Raw genomic sequence first — 21,760 nt, 5'->3', positions numbered from 1 at the left:
TGGGGTCATCTAACATGCACCACGCACACCCCCCCCCCCCCCCCCCCCCCCCCCACAGTAGCGGGTGGCCAGGTGCTGAACACTGCAAGGCGAGTGTGATAAATAATGTCTCTACGCTGACACGTGCCATGCACTAATATTAGTACAGATGTACTTGCACACCAATGTGATGAATCAATGTTTTATAATGGTTTCAGTTTTATAGAGTAGTCAAAATGGAATTCCTCTAAAAACATGGCTTTAGGAGCAAAACTCTCTGCAATTGGCTATTGGCTTTTATCTGTCTAGTGTAAACAAACAAGCTTAACTAATGCCACTTAAACCAAATACGTCATTTAAGCTTTTTATTTTTCCTATGTCAGACTCTGAATGGCTGATTGGAGAATAGCAGTTTACAGGCCATACCCCTTGTGTACTGTCCTATTTCCGTGCAGCAGTACAATATCTAGTCTTAGAAATCGCTGATATTTATAGGAATATTTAGTAAGGCAAAGTTCCTGACGGCACTTTGTCACGTTACTGGAAACTGTTATATTGTGTTAATCTCTTATCAGTTTTCAGAGCTGACACATCTGGTCCAGATATAAGCACTTATTCTCAGTTGTTAGTGCTGAGAGGCCTTACGCCAGGCCATGTTTTCTCCCATGCACAATTCTCGGTGCACTGTGTTTTTGTGATGCGGTCCCAAACTCCTGTAAAGTTGAATTACCTGTTCTGAGGGTTTTCAAGGTGTGACCGTTTCGGCCAGACTACTCACATGCTGACGTACGGAGCTGTTGTGTTGATCATTTGTTACTTCCTGGTATAATCGGATACTATAAGCAAAATATTGTTGCAAGGCTGAAGCATGCAGGATTTCAGGCTGCTGCAGTTTAATCTTCACTTTGTACCGGTCATAAAACTTCAGCATGTTTGTTTTCCCTCATGCTGTCACTTAGGTACTTTCTCTGAATACTTGTATATTTTCCTTTCGGTTTTCCATTATTAATATATGATCAGTCTGGTGAATGTAAATGTTATCCTGCTCATGTAACCAGTAATAAATGTAAGGTTTCTGTGTTGAACCCTGATGTTACTATCCGCACATAAATTGGATGGGACACCTGAATAAAATGCATTCAGGAAGTAACTCCCCATAGGCAGGGTTGGTACTACCCATGGGCATAAGGGGGCTGTTAACAAAAACAAATGATGTATGGATTATGTTCATATTGTAACTGTACAATGAAGTGTAAGGGGACTTCCGTCCTGTAACGTATTGGTTTGTACATGTCCTGTGACTTGTTAAGCACATAGCGCAGTCTCTGGCTTCCTTCTGTTTATCTCAGCGCGTATGTCCAATGGATCGCCGCGATGTTGTGAGCCTGCAATCCAGCATGGCAGGATCTGTGAAATATAACATGTTTGATTTCACTGATTTGCAGATCACGATCAAAATATGATTATGATTGGCACGTTGGTGAAATTTAACATGGAGGATTTCACAGATCCGCCGACCGATCGCGAAACATCGATGGCAGTAGGTGTATGGGGGCCATAAGACAAAGCTATCAAATATGCAGGTCAGGTGTGAAAGGGCAACTCAAATAACTGGCTAGATCTAAAATCCATATTAACAGACAAAGGAATTATTCCAAGTTACAGCTGGGCATGTAAGAAGGCGAAAATATCGGAGTATATACAGCTTGTTTATTGGAGGACAAAAATGGGAGCGATGCAGGTGCGAGAAGATGCAACATTTCATTTGACTTTTTCAGTTTGATCTTAGAGCAGTATTTCTCAAGTTCCGTCCTCTAGACACCCTAACAGTCCAGGTTTTAAGGATATCCATGCTTAAGCATAGGTGACTTAATTAGTACCTCCAGTCATTTTAACTTGCTGTACTCAATCATGGATATCCTTAAAACCTGGACTGTTGGTGTGTCTTGAGTACTGAGATTGAGAACAGTGTCTTCGGGGAAAAGTAGAACGGTGCTCTAAGTCAGTTTCCCAAACTCTGCCTTTACAGTCCAGGTTTTAAGGATATCCATGCTTGAGTACATACAATTAAGTTGACTGAGCTACTAATTAAGTCACCTGTACTCAAGCATGGATATCCTTAAAACCTAGACTGTAATGGTGGAGTTTGGGAAACTCTGCTCTAAGTATATGTATAGGAGAAGCTGTAGTAAAACTGACATGCTGATAGTTTGTTTTGTCTCCATCCTTCCAACAGGTGTTCTGGAGGAAGCAGAGTTCTACAATATCACATCATTAATTAAACTTGTAAAAGACAGAATAAGAGAGAGGGACAGTAAAACATCACAGGTGAGGCATTCAGTGACCTCAGTGCTTTAATTCTGATACACGAGAGAGAATTCCAATGTTTGTGTCCCATGAGCCTCTGATGCAGGGTGTCTGTAAATGATTCTGAGCCTGTGTTCCAATTCCGGACAGTAACGACAAATTCTTTACCCTTGACTAATTGTTACTTTGGGACTTAGGATCAGCCTGCAGTAAATACTTTGCCTCTGTATCTATTATTAGCTGTACCAGTGTCGTTTGTGTTTAAGTGTAAGGTCATATTGGGATATCTGTCAGAGCCTGAACCAAGAGTTTTACTACTTACAGCCACGGCACACAGCTTGCAACGAGCAGGTCAATAGACTTACACGTGACTGCCCCAACCAACTGTATAGAAACTGGTGGCGGTACGTGCAGTATGTAGAAGTATTGCTGGTGGAAGCATAATGCACAGCTTATGTGAAAGTATAAACTCAGAATTTAGTTTCAAGGGTTTTTTTTATTTTTTTTTATTTTGGTTTTCTTTACCCTTCCTTGCTTTGACCATTAGACCTTTGTGTGTGTTTTATTTTAAATGCATTGGAGTGCTTATGCCCTTCAAATTAAATAAATTCCTTGTGTTCTTAATCTTGGAAGGGCTGTAGCTTTCTGCACCCCATGCGTTACTCCATCCTTTCTGTTGTGTGACCCTCTCTAGAGGCTGCTTGGCATATATACGGCCACAGTGTCCGGACGGCATGTTTCTCCCATGTGTCTCTGTAGATCTTTGTTTTGATGTCCCTTTGGCTATTCTATACAGAAACATGTAAGTGTTTAGTAGAGCATTTCAGTGGCGACGGCTAAAAACAGCATTGGCGTCTAACGTAAAACTTCCAAGTGGCAGTTCTGAGCGTGGCCTATTAGGTGTTTTTGTGCTAGTGATTTTTACTTGACCTTGGTTTTTCTCCTAGTAGTTGTAGTTTGGCTGCCATCCCTGCATTTATCTCTTCAGAAGAACAGATAGAAAACATTGGCAAAATAAGTTTCTTTTTCTTTTAATTTCTACATGAACGTGCTTTTTCCTACAAAAATCATGTTTACATGGTGCCGCAACGCAATTTAAAAACACAAACTGAATAAAGAATAAAAATTTCAGCCTCTAGAGCGTTCCCTTCTCTCCTGACTTTGCAGTATGTGCCTCGGAGAGTCAAACTATTTTACTGCTTTGTCTTCTAGCATCAACAATTTGTTCTGACTGCTGGCATTTCAGTAAACTGAGGGAGCTAAAATGCACAAAATGTTCCTTAAAAGGAAGTCCTCTCCAGCAGATACTGGACAACGTTAACACAGTGCCCTCCGTATATATTTTATCTCGACAAGAACAGACAAAACACTCTATGAACCGAGATTATTGACGTCACCCAGATAATGAATCTCAACTTTAGCTTTGGCAGTTACACTGACAGCATCTGTGCCTTCACACACACATATACACACACATATACACACACATACATATATATACACACGCACACACATACATATATACACACACATACACACACACACACATATATATATACATACATACACACACACACACATGCACGCACATGCACACATATATATACATACACACACATACATGCACATACATATATATACACACGCACACATACATATATACACATACATATATATACATACATACATACACACACACATGCACGCACATGCACACATATATATATATACATACACACACATACATGCACACATATATACACATACATATATACACACGTACAGACATACACATATATACACGCACATACATGCATACACACACGTGTGTGTGTATATGTGGATATAGATAGATAGATAGATTAGATAGATTTATATATTATACACACTCATTCTCTCTCTCCATCTCGCTTCATTTTAATGGGTGGTGTTATACAGGGGACTATTCGCAGCTAGAGATAAGTGTCATTTGTAGAGTGAGCTGGGGAATTCCTAGCCAGATAATCTCATAAGATAATCAGTGCGATGAGGCCATAATCCATAAGGGGGGTGGTGAGCGGAATAGTGATTACATGCCTTTTGTAAGGTGAGCATGCATTTTATTATGCACTATATGCATCCACTCCAGAGGATCTGTTACTCTGACAAGTGCTTGCTAAGCCAGGCTAATGGCCCGCTAAACACTTGTAAATGCATGTGGCTTCATAAGTGTTGCTAATTACATGCAGAAATATTAGAGGTATGAGGCTGATCAGAAAGCTGTGTTGGGATTGATTCTTGGAGATGGTGTTTTTTAGCTTTTGCTCCCATTTACTGACAGGCTTAAAGTTCTGCGTCCAGCTTAGCCACACAGCCCCTGGGTTGCATGTTGCAGTGAGAAGATTGGGGAACAAACTGACACATGGTAATCATTAAGGATCCTCTTCACATGGCAATTGCATGAAAATTGGAATAATAGTTCCAATAATGATACATTGTTTCCTTGGATGATAACATTTGTATTAATATACAAATCACTTTATCTTTTTCTGTAACTCATTAATAAACACACACACATATGCTTGTTTATGTTCCACAGTATAAGATCTCCAAGTTGACCCCTATTCCTTAACACCAGCTAAGATATGGGACGTTTCAAAAATGTTTTCTATTTTGGATTGTCATACATAAATGGAAATGTGAATTTGATTTGTATGTTAGCGCCTGGTTTACTGGGACTTTGGGACAAATGTATGAAGGTCTGTCATAGCTGTCACAGTTTCGGCTTTGCTGTTTATTGTTGCCAAGCAGGAAGATTTAATGCCAGAATGTACTAATCTGACAGTCGCTGGAGTAGGGGTGCCAAAAATTGCTCCCCCTGGTCATCTCAGAAGCTCTTGTATCGTATTGGCCCCAGGGTGGACCATTGTGCATGCTCGAGATTAGAGAAAACACACACAAGATGTCAGTTGGCATGGATGGTGCAATGAGACATCTGTGGGACATATAGGTAACCATGCTGCCATCATCAGATAGTGCTGTGTGTTAGAGAAGTGACAAAAAGCTTAGTAATTGACCATCAAACTCCAGCGTCATTGCGAGAAACCATAGGCGTCGCTGGAGAAATCCGATTTCTCCACACTGCCTTTTGTTACATGATGCATGAGCAGTAATAACCACCTTTTTTCGTTAATACTCCCAGGAAATGGGGAGTCATTGCCACTTGATATGCTTGCCCCAATCTTCTTTAAGTGAAGAGCTCTACAACAGTACTGTACTCCACTATAGAGGTAAAACCTGGAGAGAAGGCTTAGTGGTTGCGTAAGGTTTCTTTACTAGAATTCCATTCTATAAAACATGACCAGTTTGGTTTATTTACGGAATGTCTTTATTTCTATTACAAGGTGCCCATTAAACATGTTTACAGAGTGCTTCAGTGTCAAGAAGAGGAACTCACCCAAATGGTCTCAACAATGTCTGACGGCTGGAAATTCGAACAGGTAAAGGATGAAACTAAAGGGCCGATTTATTAACGAGAGAAAAGCCTTATTGCTGGTGACAACCAGGTATTTTTTTATTTCCCAACAGCAATATGGCACTTTCTCCTTTCACCAAAGTCAGTGATTATGGCTAGAGGTAACCCCTACTGACAGAATGATGCAATGGCTGCCATATGCAAAGCCTATATCAACAACTAATGCGGCACTTGTGTCATAGCAATACCTGTACTTCTCTCATGATGGTGACGAGTCTTGTTTTTCTCGTCTTTGAGCAAAGTATGGTTTTGAACATCTAAAGCTTTTAAGTAAATAATAATTTAAAAAAATCTACACGTGCGCATATGTAGAAGGGATGTTTAATATGATTTTAAAATGGTGATAATTTTCTTTTTGCTGGACAAAGGGGCCTTTTGATCAATATGCCCATTAATGTCCCATATTGACAGAATCAGCTCCTACATTGGCCATATGTGGGTCATGAAGCCAGATCGATTTATTTAATTTTATGTGGGCTGTTTGTGTTATTTTGTAAAGTTGTATCTTTAACAGTTTGAATAGTCTCTTGACCTATAAATATATCGGGGAAACATTTTGTTGACTTAAAGCACTTAAAATTGCCTAATTTTACACGGTTAAAGTTTGTTTCCGTGCTCACCTGTTGGAATACATGAAATGTTTAGCTTATTTTTGCACTGTAGACTGCATATCCATGTTTTTATAAAGAGTTTTCATTCATTAGCCCATACACTCTTGTGACACACCCAGCCTGCTGCTCTTACATGCGTGTCTCGGACACTGGTTGGGCCTTACTGATTTACACAAATTTCCATTGATCCGCTAATAAGTGAAGTTCTGTTTTAGTGTGTATTTATATATAGCGTTTGACAGAGTAGAGCTGCCAGTAATTGACTGATATTTTTGCTGCCAAAAAACAACCTTAGTGTTCAAATAATATACACGATCTATTGGTGCAAATTTTCCCTGACCGTAAGCTGAACAGCTATCTCTTACAGTGGCTATTTGAGGATTGCGTCCATCATACCAGTCCTTTTCTGCCCGGGCATGTCGAAGGCCAATAAACTGATCGGTCAGAATAGTTTGGGCCCACACCCTAGTGTCAGGACATGCATTTGGCTCGGAGTTATATTTGCATATGTTGGGCACGACCAATGTCTGTCCTAAACTGCTGGTCATTTGATTTATTGTAACGGCCATTTTATCAATATAGATTAGAAATATCCACCCCTCTTCCCCCAGATTTGCAGCAGCATAGAAGTGCAGTGGTGTGTGTATGTTGCTTTGGCTGGTATGCATTGTCCAGTGTGGTCATTATGTATTTACTCTGGTTGCAGTTTGTCAGCATAGGTTCCCTGTATGGATGCGGGCGGGATCATCAGACAGAGTTTCTGCTCATTGTTTCAAGGGAAGTGAAAGGGGAGGAGACCAGCCTACAGAAGCGCAGCGGCGAGGTGTGTCCTACTCTGCACACTGCTCTCCCACTCTTCCTCTCTGCTCCTTCGTATTGTGTACATGTTGCATGGCTTTGCATAAAGTGCTCTGACCTGGGGGTAGGCTGCCAATGGGTGCAGTGTTTTGTATGTTGCTAAACCCACTGACAATGATCTAATTCAGCTTGGTTATGGCTCTTCCTTCTCATTCACTGTTCTGCGTTTTTTTTTTTTCTTTTTATGGAAATCACATTCTGAATTGCATTCCTTTTTACTTGGTTATTTTGTTTAAGACCTAGGACTTCTCCAAATCCCATGAGTGACATTAACCTTTATATCCCCATGGATTTTCAGTTTGTTTTTGTAGTAAATCCTTTTCCCTGAACATTTGGTTATTTTTTAGAGATCGGTTCTTCAGACTTTTTAATTCCCATTTCCCACAAATAAATACTCGGTACTCTGCTTTCAGTACCTCTTGTCCAACTATTCTTTGTGCATCAATGGTTCTGTGCCATGGATGATCTGCCAGGGGTAGAGTTTTGCCAGCCTGGTGGCATTATGTAGTAGCCCGGTGGGGCAGTCTAAGCTGTCTGGACAGATTAGAATATTTAAAGACTCTTGTAGATATTGCCCACTTGCTGGCTGGGCACAGATGCAGTATAATCTCCATCTACCCTGTCTGCAATGTTCCTGCCATCCAAACAGCGTCCTGCCTCTTAATAATGGAGGAGGTATTTCGGTTACTGTGCCGTTAGACACTCTGGTGCAGGATAGTGCCGGGTGGCATGTAAAAAAAAAAAGCTGGGTGGAGCGCCTATGAAATTTAAATCTGGGGAGAACACTGGAGTGTTACCTGTAACAGTAATTTGTGGGAGATTCGGGTTCCTGTTAGCAAAGTATTAGGTTGGGGGCGTTGCAGTAGTCCATAAATAATAAACTTGGCATTTAATCTTTTGGGTTGAGCTATTGTAGAGAACATTAGCTAATACTCCTGGAACCGGCTAAGCAGTAGGCAGTGTGCTGGTCAGCTTGAAATGGACCCTTTGCAAAGTTCTTCTGTCTCCTGTTTGTTCCATTCCTGCTTGTTGGAAGTCCTAGCATTCCTGTTAAACCCATTGTGGTGCATGTTATCTGGAAGGTGTAATGTCAGAGTTGGGGGGTGCTTGCAATCTGTAGCTGTTGCCAAGTGCTCTCAGCATGAGTTCATACTGTGTTGTGTAGGACTGTATACATTAACCTCCTCTGTCCATAAACTGCCAACATCTCATCTCTCCAGACAAGAAACCAATGTAGTTGTCATTGTCCAGAATCTGTCAAAGTAATCTTCTAATATACTTGATCTTTAAGTATAGAAATATGACGGTTTTTATTCTCATAAGATGATAAAATAGCTATTCTGTTGCTACTCAGTGAGTTGATGTGCAGACACCCTGATAACAAGGTCATCTATAGTCAGAGGGTCTGTTCGACACTATAAACAAGGCAAATACCTGTTCCTGGTGACTAGTAAGCCAAATGGGCACTCTTCTGCTGCCCAGGCTATATACAGATGGGTCCTCATACATCTAGCCTCAATACACCACGAGGTGCCTGACGTGAGTGAGCAGCCAGGTTCCGTGCAACTCTGCTAGCGCATGTGTCCTAGTCGCAGTGCTGCGGGATTAGGATGCACCAGGAGTCTGTATACGAAGCACAATGGCACTTGGCATGGGATAAAGCCACTGCCCCTGCATTGTAGAACTTTGCATATGGATTCAGAGACTGTCGCACACAGATATAGTGTCGCATATCAAATTAATTAGCGCTGTCTCCTGGTGCGTCCTAGTCACATCGCGACTAATGCTGGGCATACACTGCCAGATAAAATGCCTGTTGGACTGACAAGCATTTTAACTGGCAGCCTGACACCCAGCAGATATCACGGGCATGCACTGTGAGATCTGGCTATTGGCCCTGATATATGCACTCATCATCTGGTCAGGAGCCATTTCCCTGTGTCTTCCCTGTGAAGGAACAGGGCAATGTCTGTCAGTCAGCCACAGCTCGACATGCACTGCTCCAAGCGGCTGACTTTCACTTTGAAAATATCAGATTGAACCAGCATGCTGGATGATCGGGCATGCCTGTCCCATCGATATTTTGATTGGTCGTCCGCATACACTGCAATCTGGTGGATCGGCCAGATAATTATAGTGTATGCCCATCATTACAAGCATTTTTGGGAAACAACGATCGATGCTAGCAGACTTGCACGGGACCTGGTGCGCCGAGAGGGGCTGTTTGGAGCGAATGCAGTAACGATGTATGAGGACACAGCTGTATGTAGCTCTCACTGGTGGTCACTAGGCAAAGCAGGGCCCCATTCCGGTGATAGATATAGAAAGCTGAGGCATAGCTGATGACCAGCAGAAAACTGAGCCATAACCGGGGGGCTCTTCTGTCCTTCCTTACCTTAGTTGAATTGCCAACACCTGCTTGTGTTTATGATCTGTTGCAGCAACAGCTGAGGAAGCCTAGTACTTTCTCCATGTGGACGATCGTATATCTTTTTGTCTCATCACGTAAAAATAGACTGGCTCCTTTTAGAGTTCCTTTTTCCCCTCCAGGAAGAGTAATTATTATAGGTAAGCACATCTGTCATATCCTCCTGTAACCCGGAGGTTAGTGACTTTGTATAGTACATTTTTTGGAAAGCTTTTGATAGTCCACAGCAACAAAACATATTTAAAAATTTGTCTTAGAGTGAGGCAGAGTCTTCACACATTTTTCCACCAGTGGGTTGTAATATATATAATATATATGTTTCTGTTTTAATTATGTATACTTGTAGTGCTAATACCAGCCAGCGATCCGGTCCTGCTTGTGATGCCTTTTCCTAACTCTAGGCAGTTCTAAATCACACATAACGACGCAAACAAGCGTTGTGGATATACTTATTAACGCAACTACTGATGATAATCTCATCTGTAAGAGCTTCTGAAACAGTAGAAAAGCTTACCCCCTCCCCCCCCAAGGGTGCATTTACAAGTTTTAAGCCCACATCCAAACAGTCATCGCGGATTGTCATGTTAATGCGGATGTCATTTGCTTTGATACAAAACTGGGAAGTGTTTTTGCCTCGGATGCCATAGTTCTTCCTCAACTCTAAAAAAGATTTGGCTGGGATATTGCGGAATATTTGAAATCTGTTCAATTTCCTTTTATACCTTTTTTATTTTCTAAAGTAAAGGTATTTAAACTTGAGTGGCACTAGCCATGTACTTCCTGCTCCCTCTCTCTTGTCCTATTCACTAGCATTATGGAGTAGAGGTGTGCTGCACTAGCCTTAACGGGAGTGTGGTTAGTGTTACTGCTGTACCATAGTTTTAATAACTGGCACTTAAAAAGATTCACGCAGGAAGTACGCTTCCTTTTTATCACAAAGATACTGCATATTGACGACACTGTCTGTGCTTTTATTGCATGTGATCTGTGTAATGACTATTTAGTATACATGCAATTATATGTAAAGCTCATTGAAAAAACGACTTCTTGTGCTAGTATTGAAACTTAGGAATTTAAACAATAAACAAGTTAAATGTAATGTTGAATTGTGGTTTCAATTTTCTTTCAATATTTTGTTGGTGTGCTCTCTCTCTGCGTATGTAATGCTTATGGTAATTCCCCCTACCCCCAACTGCTGACATTCATGCATTGTTCATGAGTTTTGTCCTAATTCATTTAATTATTATTTTTTTTTTTAATTTTTAAGCTTGTCAGCATTGGTTCTTCCTATAACTACGGAAATGAAGATCAGGCAGAATTCTTGTGTGTAGTATCAAAAGAGTTACACAATACCCCATACGGCACAACTAGTGAACCTAGTGAAAAGGCAAAGGTAAGTGTGTTTTTCTTTTTTCCTTTCATTAATATTTGTTGCTCTGTGTAAAGTATTGATCTTTTGGTGATATTTTTTCTAATAAAAGTAAATTCCCATTTTAATTGGGGGGCTTTGTGAAAACTTCCACCACTGGGACCCCCATACTCTGCACTGCTGCAAAGTAAGGCAGCTACAGAAGGTCAAAGTCTGCCCAGAGATCATTCCGCGCCAGTGGACGGGACAAATGAGCTACTGTGTCGGCAGCCTAACGCAACGCAGCTCAATGTTAGAAGCACAGTCAGCATAGTCACCTGCTGTGGCCTGCTTCAGTTCATGTGCATAACACTGAGCATACACTATACAATTATCTGTACAATCTGGCTGGTTGGAATGAAAACCTGGTAATGTATGGGAGCAAGTGACAATCGACCATTTGCTCACAAACACTAGAAAACCGTCAAAAATGGTCGGTCAGACAAAATGGTTAAAACACACTAATTTAACCAATTTGAACAATTGTTTGTCTGTTTTCCAGTGTTTAAGACCATATGATCGACTGTCATGTGCTCCCATACATTACCAGGTTTTCATTCCAACCAGCCAGATTGGACAGATATCTGACAGATAATTGTATAGTGTATGCCCAGCATTAGTAAGGGTGCCTTCACGCAGTACAGGAATAGGCGGTCCCTGTGCAGGGTACTTCTAGTCCTACAAAAAGGTGACCTATTATTACTTTTAGACTTTTATTAGGAGCAGCTTGTAAGAGTCTTATGGCACACATCCACTAGGCGATGATATCAATGAGCAATTGAACGATATCATTATCATTCAATCGCTCATTAATCGTGCACCAAAATGTTTTAAACTACCAGCGATGCGCGCTTCCGTTGGTCGTTTCCGACATCAATCACTGCCCGAACATGCCGGTCAATCTGCCGATAAAGACAGATTGGCCATGTTCCAGGATGATGGAGGGTGCCTACACTGAACGATATATCGTTCAGTGTAGGCACTGCACAGTACAATGAACGACATAATGATATTGTTATCGTTCAGTCTTTTCATTGTCGCCTAGTGGATGTGCCCCTTTAGACTTTCACATCTAGTAGACTGAACAGTGGTTTTTTTTTCTTTAAAGTAGCCATATAACTAATCTGCAAAAATACCCCGTGTTTAATGACTCTTCACAAAACCTACATTTTGTGTATGTGTGGTTTTATTTTTCATTATGCTATTGTATCATTTGTTGCACATGTTTAAATTTTTTGTGTTTTTAAGCTTTACTTTGTCTTTACAAAGTCGCCACTCTTCTGCTGTACTGGATTTGGGATTTAAAAACTAGACTAAAGACCATCTGAATTCCTGTTCTCTAGAAAAAAGTGGCCACTTTATTACCTAAATCTATGTCATAGAGGGTAGATCCCCATTTATTCTCACAACAGCCTGTATCAGAGGTTCCCAAACGTGGTCCTCAAGGCTCCCAAACAGTTCAGGATTTAGAGCTATCCATGGATGAGCGCAGGTGGTTAAATCAAATTGACTGAGGTACTAATTAAGTCACCTGTGCTCAACCATGGATATATCCAAAACCTGGACTGTTGGGGAGCCTCGAGGACCGTGTTTGGGAACCTCTGGCCTATATGAAGGCATGTAAACACTGTAAATGATTAGGATCATGCCATACAAGTTCAGTTAGGTTGATATCTGTGGAGGAAACTTCCTTAAGAAATGTTCTTGCTGCTGGAACCACTGCAGGACTTGACTAGCAAGCAAACCCCGGTGGTTGCACCTGACGCCTGTTTTCCTGCTCTGTTTCTGGTAGTGTATATATCTGGCCAAGCCCTGCTGAAGTGATACCCCACCCCCAATGATGTTGCGCAACCCTCGTCTTAACACTACACTCCCAAAATCTTAAATTAAGAAGATTCAAATCTCATTGAGCTTGAGAACAGAGCTCTGGGAAAGATCAGTGTTTCTGGGGGAAAGGAAGCAAAATTGTGACACTACTAAATGCATGTTTATTTTCCTTGTCACCATTGCGTCATTCCATGTCAAGTGAAAATATTTTGAAGCTCTTCCCCCACCTGACCATCTCGAATTTTGATACAATTTTACATGAAAGTCAGACTAACTTTGGCGAAAATGTAGTTCACAGTATGCAATAGTAGCAAAACTACAGCCCTTGAAGTGGGTTTAACTGTCAAACTTGAAGATGGTCAGGTGGGGACCTCTGGTCCACTTAACATGGAACGGCCCCATTATTATTGAGTTCTAAAACAACACTTTAATTTCTGTTTGTATTGCGCCTGCTTACTGTATATTGCCGTTTTTAATAGTAATTATATGTTGATTGCTGTTGTATTTCAGTAATCTTAAAATTAAAAGGAAAATAGAGTTCCCGCACCCTTTGAGAACTGTCTTCTTTTTAGTTGTGCACCCATACTATTGGTACCTTCATTAGTGTGATACCAATGTGTAGTAAGCTGGCCACTACAGGTATGTATGTAGGTCTCCTACATACCTACCACTTTGCTGCAATTTAGGCTGTGATAGCATCTCTATTGCAGCTTGTTGGTAATGGGAATAACCATGCGTTGGCTACTAGATTCAGTCTAGTGCTTTCGGCAACTTAAATTAAAAAAAGCATGAACATTACACAATAGCAATAGACTACAGTGCTTTTTATCTTAATTTAATAGATCTGGCATTAAGATATGTTCATGTGCAAAGCTGTGAATATCTTTACAAGTTGTCTCTAGTCTCATTTAGCAATATCTATAACTTGCTTTTAATGCAAGCCACTGCAACGCAACATCAAAATGGGATTGCTTAGAGTCCCTTCATGGCAACAAGTGGCTCCAAACGGGAAATCCCAGAGGATTGTAGGATCCACATAGAGGGAGTTTTGGTTACACTATAAGATGTGTATGTTAATGCTGAAAGATTGGTCACTGCCATAGTGTTTTGTTGTTGTGGTGGTCTTTGCTCATCACTGTATAAGTGTTTGATGCAGGAATGGTGGCTGAGTGTTTAGACCGGTGTTTGCCCTGCGATCTGCTAGCTTGTATCAAAGAGCTCAGTAACTGGACACAGTGCAGCACACCAGCTTCTTCTGAGTGGGGTCTCCTGATTGTGCTGAGGCTTTTCTGAGAACAATGGCAGACTGGGTTGGTTTTGTTTTGTTTTTTGCATTTTTTCTTTTCCTCTTCTTTGACATGCTAAGTTTTCTCTTCCTGTGTATTCTTGCTTGCATGACTTTCTTTTCACTCACTAGTTCTTTGTTTCCGCTCCCTTTCCTTGCACATGCATGCTGCATGCTGGCACAGAGTGAGGACGAAGAGACGGATTACGATATGAATGACTCAGATTAAGTTGTAATATACTGGTGAGCGCTAGCTTTCCCGAAAGTCACACTGACCCCCCATATCTGTTCCTGACCCAACCCCAACTTTCCAGTCGTTCTACCTGTTCTCCTTAGTGACTTTGTATTCAGTCTGGACACACGCTACATTATGTGACTCAATGGGTTCTCCCAAAGCCTTAAGCACACAGGACAAGGCCTTGTCCCCTAATTGCAGCTTCTTAGCCTGTCACCCATTCAGGACAGCTGAGCTGCCCATAGCCCCTGTCTCTTATGCTGCCCATCCACTAGACGATTAAGTTGAATGATAACGATCGCTCAGTCGTTTGAGACATTTTTGCAAATTATTTGCAAACGACTGAGCGATGCGCGTGCCCGCTGGTCGTTTAGACATCTATCCTCTTCCCAACATGCTGGTCATCCTGATAACGTCAGGTTCAGCATGTTGCCAGATGATTGATGAGCCTGCACTGACCAACTGCTCGTTCAGTGCAGGCTTATCACAGACAAAGAAACGACTGCACGATTACAATGTCTAAATCGTGCTGTCATTTCTATGGTCTGCTAGTGGACGGGCAGCATTAGTAAGCCATAATTTCACAGTTGTATTTTTAACGTGTGGTTTAGCCATTACTGTGCTTGAGGTCTCAAGGATTGAGCACAATCCATATAAAACGATTAACCTCCATTTGGAATATAACCCATAAAAAAATAAGTCTGTGCATTATGCACCTTCAAAATGTAGCTTTTGGTCCAACCCCTGTTTTATATAGAAATGCTGTATTAGAACAAATAAATATTGTGTTTTCCTCTGTATAGTAACCTCCCAGAATTGCTACATGAGTAAGAGGGTAAAGGTTTTGTTTCTTGCACAAACTGCTCCCTTCTCCTGTGTAAAGCCCTTGTGCTAACTGCAGAAAATAAAACCTAATAGTGTTTGGTAGCTGTAGTGTAATAACTGCAAACTCTAATGGATTATGTATTTATGAAAATATATGTACAACCACTCATAGTAGAAAAACAGCTAGAGAATGAAGCTCTTCAATATTAGTGTTTTGCTACAAGGATAGTGTGAATGAAAGTGTTTTTATTCAGCCGATGTTTAAATTGGAAGTGTGACAGGTGGAGAAAGATCAGGTGTCTGTATAGCGCTGTCTTTGCATGAGGCTGGCTGCTAGTTCTAAACTCTTATTACAGCTATAATGTCTATCAGAGCACGGAACCTGCTTTCTAGAAGTATAGGCAGAGTGCATTCATTTGAATGGGACATTGCATTAAAGAAAAAAAACCTTACAAAGCTAAAGGGAAAACAAGCAGCTGATACCCTTAAGGTGCCAATACACGCATAGGTGGGTAACCATATCTATCTAACATTGTATCGCATGTGGTTTTGATTGAATAGAATGGTTGCCCAAATGGGAAGTCTGGATAACCTATGACTCTTCCCCAATGCATGCATTGTCCTTGCCAAGCAGCAGAAGGAACGTCCTTGCTGCCGTACAGGACCTGCCAATTCAGCGGTGTTTGTAAATAACCAGATGTTGCCACGCACATGGTGGCTCACAGATCGGTCTAAGGACAGATCTCGTCTGGATTAAGAGTTTCCACAGTTACATTTGCATTGTAGGTCGTTTGTTGAAGATGAGTGGGGGGGAGGGGGGGGGTTATTCTTCTGGATAACATAATACTTTTACGTTTTGCTTCTCCTGAAGTATGGCCAGAGACCTCATTTTATAATCTGCAACAGGTTACCTGGAAGACCCTTCTCCTGTTAACAAATGGAGATATGCAAAGAAGGTTCTTGTTGCATAGTGTCATCGCATGATGTAAGGGACGATCTGGGAGCAGGTTCTGCTCACACCTCCATAGGCTGCGTGCCGGATCTGCCTTCTGCGTGTACACACAAATGTTTTCTTCTGTATGTCTCTCGCAGAACCCAACAATTATTTATGCCGACACTGGCAAATTGTTATCCCTATAATCTCTCAGGCCATCTGGGGATCTGTGTTTACACGCTGCACCTGATCAGTATGTGGAGAGCTCACAAATGAGAAATAGAGTATTTCTTATTAGTGTTAGTTTACAACACTTATATTACAGTACACCATAAAATTCTAGCACGGGTGTGTTTTTAAACAGAATCCTTTTGCATTACTACCTTTCACAACACTTTTTTTTTTTTTTAAAGGCAAAATTATGCAGCCAGGTGCAGAAGTAGTACCCAACACTGCAGTGAGCTTGTAATGTCTGTGTATGTAGTGAATAGAGTGGTGGGGGGTGGTTGTATAATTTAAAACCACAAGTGGATGCACCATGAACATATATCCATTCACTTTATTGTTCCAAACTAAATTTCTGAAATACTGAAAACAATACATCATAAGAAACTAAGCGGCTTTGGTTATGTAAACTGCATCTATGGCTTATTTAAAACATTTTTGTAGACTATGGGGGTTATGTAATATGCTGCTGTCTCTGCAGGAACCTCCTGCGAGTCTTCTCGTTTTAAAAGCAGCAATAATTTTCAAGGCAAAACCAAGCTGGTTTTGCCTCTAAAATGATTGCCGCTTTACAAAAAAAAAAGCCCTGGGAAAGATTCGCAGGAGTTCCCGCTGCAGCTCTGACTCTATTGCATAAGCCCCTATATCATGGGTTTTCCACCTTCCCGTTCTCAGATTTCCACTTTGCTAACACACTTTTCTTCTGTTTTTCAGATCTTGCAGGAGAGAGGCTCCCGAATGTGAAGTTTTGTTTTTTTTAAGAATTTTTTTTTTTTAAATTAAATTTTATTCCAAGCAGTGAATCTTCACATGAAAAATCACCGCAAGAAGTCTGCTTTATAGTACATTATTGACCGGTTTTGAAAAGATTCATTTGAGGTGGATACCTCAGTGTTTCATTAATGTGAATAGGGTATAAAACAGGAACTTTAGATAAATGGGTGTATCTTATTTTGTTTTTCTCTTCCCCCTTTCTCTTCTCTACCATATAGCCTTTTGTACAGCATCTGTGTTAGAGGAGGGTTAAACTGTTGCACTCAGTAAATCCCATTGTACTAGCCTTACCTGCAACTTGCTGTTAGTACTCTGACACTACACATGACCCACAATGGTCCCACACTTTTGTACAGCCGTGTGATTATATTTGGGGCTTTTTTCCTACTTAAAAGTAGGCAGTGACTTCCTACTAAGAGTGGCTGAGGACATTTCCACTAAGGTGGGCCAGTCAAGACCACTCATAATTTCAGCAAAGGGAACATTAAGCATGTTAAATGTAAACTGAACTTGTCTATTGCTGCAAAAGGTTTCTTCCAGAAAAATGATTCTTCCTTGGCAAACCCATAAAAAAAAAAAGTTTATATATATAATTTTGTGATGTAAATTTTATGATCTTTCTGACAGACTAGTCTTTGCATGATCAGTGAGGGAATAAATGATAAGAGGTTTCCTATTAGTATGCGTCTAGCTCCTATTGCTAGCTCCGTCTATTGCACTGTGCAGTTCATCTGGACAGATTGAAATATCATATATTGTGTAGCAACTGAACACGATCTCTGTTCATAAAGCCACTGAATCAATCAGAATTTGATCAGCTACTTGTACATCTTGGGACATGTATATAATAATTTTTCTCCCAGACCTATTGCTTGTCTGTCTCTTCTCCTGTAAAGAAGTATGGTCATCTGGTTCCGAGAGAACACTTTGTAACATTGATTTATACCTGGCCTATGTCTTTGGAGTGAGGCGCTTAGGAATAAATGTATTTAAGAACCAGTTAATTGAGATCCGCTATTTTCTGCAATTTTTGCCACATTTTTATTTACAAGGCAAAACTAGCTGATTTTTAATTTTAAAAAATAAAATATTGGCACCTAAAATTGCTTAATATAAAGTATCTTCATAAATTGCTGTGATCACATTTTCCCATAGAAACCTAGTCTCTCTTCTTAGGAGGCAAACTCCAAAACTAACTAACTTTGTTTTGTCTTAAAGGGCATTATCCCAGTAGATTATTATTTTTAATGTATTTCTGTTCTCTCAAGTCAATTGACCATATAGTTTAAGACAAAAATAGATTATTTTTTTAACCGCATTAATTGCTGACTGTGTTTAATTAATTCTTCTGGCTGAGGTGCTGTCATCCACGTGCTGAGTGAGACTCGTGGTTTTTTACTAAATCAGCAGCTGTGCTGTGAAGCTTTCATAGCCTCGTCCTTAATGGGGAGCAGTCGATATATTCAATTTATTATATTTTTAAACCATCATAATGTCTTTTAGAACAGAAGCTTATGAAGTCTTAACTATATAGTTTTGATTGACTGTTCTGATGTTTGTTTCTCATGTTAACCCTGCAGATATCTTTTAAGTTACTTGACTCGCAAGTTAAATCTCTTCATGAGGACTATTGACAGCACTGCCATCTATGGTTTTTATTAAAATAGGCTAAAGTAAAGAACTAATAAATGGTGCAGAAGGATGCGCTCCATTTCTAAATAATGTCATTTTAGAAGATATCCATAAATCATAATTTCCTGTATAGGAAAGTGCATGTTTTTTTTGTTTGTTGTTTTTTTTTGGGGGGGGGGGGGGGTTGTGTAGTGTAGCCGGAGCAATTTGCCTTCTGAAAATTAAGATTCCCATGAAGCGGGTGCTCCCCTACATCTACTGTTTGTATATAGGTTTCAATGTTTCTTTTGTGAATACACAATGAATTGGCAAATATTATATTTTATCTATCCTATTACAGTGCTTTAGTTTGATACTTTATTTTTTCTTGTCTATGTGATGCCTGTTCTTTAAAAATGGCCATGCACATATGAAGACCCAGCTGTTTGGCATTATCACCAAATAGCCACACTGAATACAGATTTGACCTTATGATTCAGTGATCAGATCGGACAGATTGTACCATTCAGTGATAAGATGAACTGCCACAACTCCGAGACTTTATCACTGCAGTCAGCTGATGACTGCGCATCCAACTGTAGTGGTCTCTAGGCGCAGGTCCAGATTTTGGCATAGCTTTGTCTAAAGTGTATTGGACAACACATTTGCTGTGTTGCTACCTCTAGTAGGCTGTTATGTAGGTGTCTGCTGTAATAACCTTTCATAAACTAAAACTAGCTTTGAAGTTGGAAATTGTTAAAAGGCTGACTGTCCCCATTTCAGATGACATGTTACAGTTCTGCATATTCTGTAGATGCCTGTAAAGTGGCTTTTCTAAACAGGAATTCTATAGTAAAATTGCAGTATTAAAAAGGACGTTGATCTAGAACACTTGTGCATTAGAAACATTCTTCAGAAACTTCTGAGGTTCACAAGTATTTATATTGGTTTCCAATTGAATAAGTTCAAAATTCTATTTCCTGTAGAACTATTGCAGTTCTCAGTCTGTGCTCTTGGCACATCCTATAGATTGTTTAAACTTTAAAGGAATATTTATATGCGCTATTACCTGGATTGAATTAACTTTCAGATATATTTCAAGGCTGCGCACTGAACAAGTATATAAAGAGCTACGTGTGAACCAGAGTTGGGCATCCCGTGGCTTTCCAGAAGTGGAACTAAAAATGTCAGCATAGAGCATCATTGCACAAAATGCTGGGATTTGTAGTTCAGATGCTGAAGCCTAGTCTGTGAAGACTCCGGTTAAATACATGTTTGGTGCATTGTTATTGTTAATGCTTAAACAGTTTGTAATAGACCCAGTGAAAGACTTACGAAACGTTGGTTAAAGTCATTTGACTGATGGATTTAAAGCGGCAACTTTAGGCTTGTTTAGCATTTATTTCTGTTGCGGTTTTAAATCCATTGGTCAGAGCCATCAATCATTATCAGCTTTGACAAACCAACGTTTGGTAATTTGCACGCACCTGGCTATCATGTCATGCATCCCACAACTTCCATTCACCTATCTGAAGGATTTCCAAAGCTTAAACCTAGATGGTCTCCTATGCAGTAATGAATACATTATAATGGCTTGCTGAAACTGTCGCCACACCCAATTTTTTTACTTTTAAAAAACACTCAAACTGCTACGTATTCCTTTTGGGCTGCTGTTAAATTGCCATGCCTCAAATAAGCAGGGCCTTCTCATCAAATGCCTAGAAACATACTCAAATTGGGATTTTGTGTACCAGTATAAACCGATGGGTTAAGATTACGGTGTATGCCTAGATGGTTATTTCATGACTATTTGTGTTAGTTGGCATTTATTTATTTTTTTATCACTTGACATGTTGCAAAGGGCTATAGAGTCTGTTAAAAAAATAAAATAAACTTAATGCAGTAAATAAAGGGCTAATCTGTAACTACTTTGTTTGGCTGTGCAACAAATCTGCAAAGGTTTCTTTTATGGTGCATTACACAGTTGCTAGTGCATTACTGTTACCTAATAAAATCACTGCGGCTGTTTACCTTTCGTCAGCACACAAATCTTTTCCAGGCTTGCCGGCCTTTGGGCTGCCTTCTCCAGTAAGAGGCAGATAGGTCGGCACTGAGGGAGGTGGAGACTCAACAAGGGTGGGAGGTTCTAGGGGCGGTGGGGGGCAGAGGTAGGCGGGTCTGGGAGCCACGATGACTCGATTCAACGCACATTGTCATTGGCCGCCTGTATCACCCACTTCACTGGGGAAGTGGGCGGCCGCGTGGCCTTGAATGTTGGTTGCTTGCCCATCTTTCCAGCTGGCCGGGACCGCCACCCGATTTTCGGGAGCTTATAAGCCGTTCCGGGAGGGTAGGCAAGTGTTCAGGAGTAGAGATAATTTATGAAAACTGGTGCATAAGAAAATGGCTATAACCCATAGCAACCAATAAGTGTGTGTGTTCTATAGTTGAGAAAATAAAAACAAATGTCTAGGACAGAGGTTCCCAAACGCGGTCCTCAAGGCTCCCCAGCAGTTCAGGTTTTAGAGATAGCCATGGTTGAGCACAGGTGGCTTAATTAGTACCTCAGTCAATTTGATTTAACCACCTGTGCTCATCCATGGCTATCTCTAAAACCTGAACTGTTGGGCAGCCTTGAGGATGGCATTTGGGAACCACTGGTCTCTAGGAGCTATGGGTTATGCCCACTCCACTCCCCAAATCTCCCTGCACTCCGCTCTCCCAGTTCACCAGTTTATGTATATGTTCCAGTAGTGAGTACAAATGCATGTGAATTAATGTTCTAACAATGCACTTAATGACTGTGTTGTGCACATTGTTATAACCTACCATTTTCCAGTAACAGTGACAATCTTATACCGTAGTTTATGTTCTCGTTCTTGTTGGCAGCGGATGCATTTTGTGATGTTAATTACACATTACCAATTGGTGTAGTTCAG

At 40.6% G+C, this 21,760-nt stretch overlaps 1 protein-coding gene across 2 annotated transcripts in view; it reads left to right on the top strand.

Annotated features, from left to right (window-relative positions):
* Positions 1-20,746, top strand: part of LOC148539024 (BTB/POZ domain-containing protein KCTD5) — a 35,933-nt gene extending 15,187 nt beyond the window's left edge. The window contains exons 3-7 of one of the 2 annotated variants that reach the window (XM_088452012.1): positions 2,216-2,307; positions 5,670-5,765; positions 7,118-7,234; positions 10,965-11,090; positions 17,151-20,746. In XM_088452012.1, coding sequence (XP_088308138.1) covers positions 2,216-2,307; positions 5,670-5,765; positions 7,118-7,234; positions 10,965-11,090; positions 17,151-17,180 — 461 coding nt within the window. In that variant the 3' untranslated portion in view covers positions 17,181-20,746. The remainder of the gene's footprint in view (positions 1-2,215; positions 2,308-5,669; positions 5,766-7,117; positions 7,235-10,964; positions 11,091-17,150) is intronic. The other variant, XM_088452013.1, reaches the window with a different exon arrangement.
* The last annotated feature ends 1,014 nt before the right edge of the window (positions 20,747-21,760 follow it).

Source organism: Taudactylus pleione, unplaced genomic scaffold (genome assembly GCF_031769625.1).
Source record: "Taudactylus pleione unplaced genomic scaffold, aTauple2 ptg000032l, whole genome shotgun sequence".
In the NCBI taxonomy this organism is placed as follows: domain Eukaryota; kingdom Metazoa; phylum Chordata; class Amphibia; order Anura; family Myobatrachidae; genus Taudactylus; species Taudactylus pleione.
Note: the sequence above shows the minus strand (reverse complement) of the source record. Positions and strands in the feature narration are given on the sequence as shown.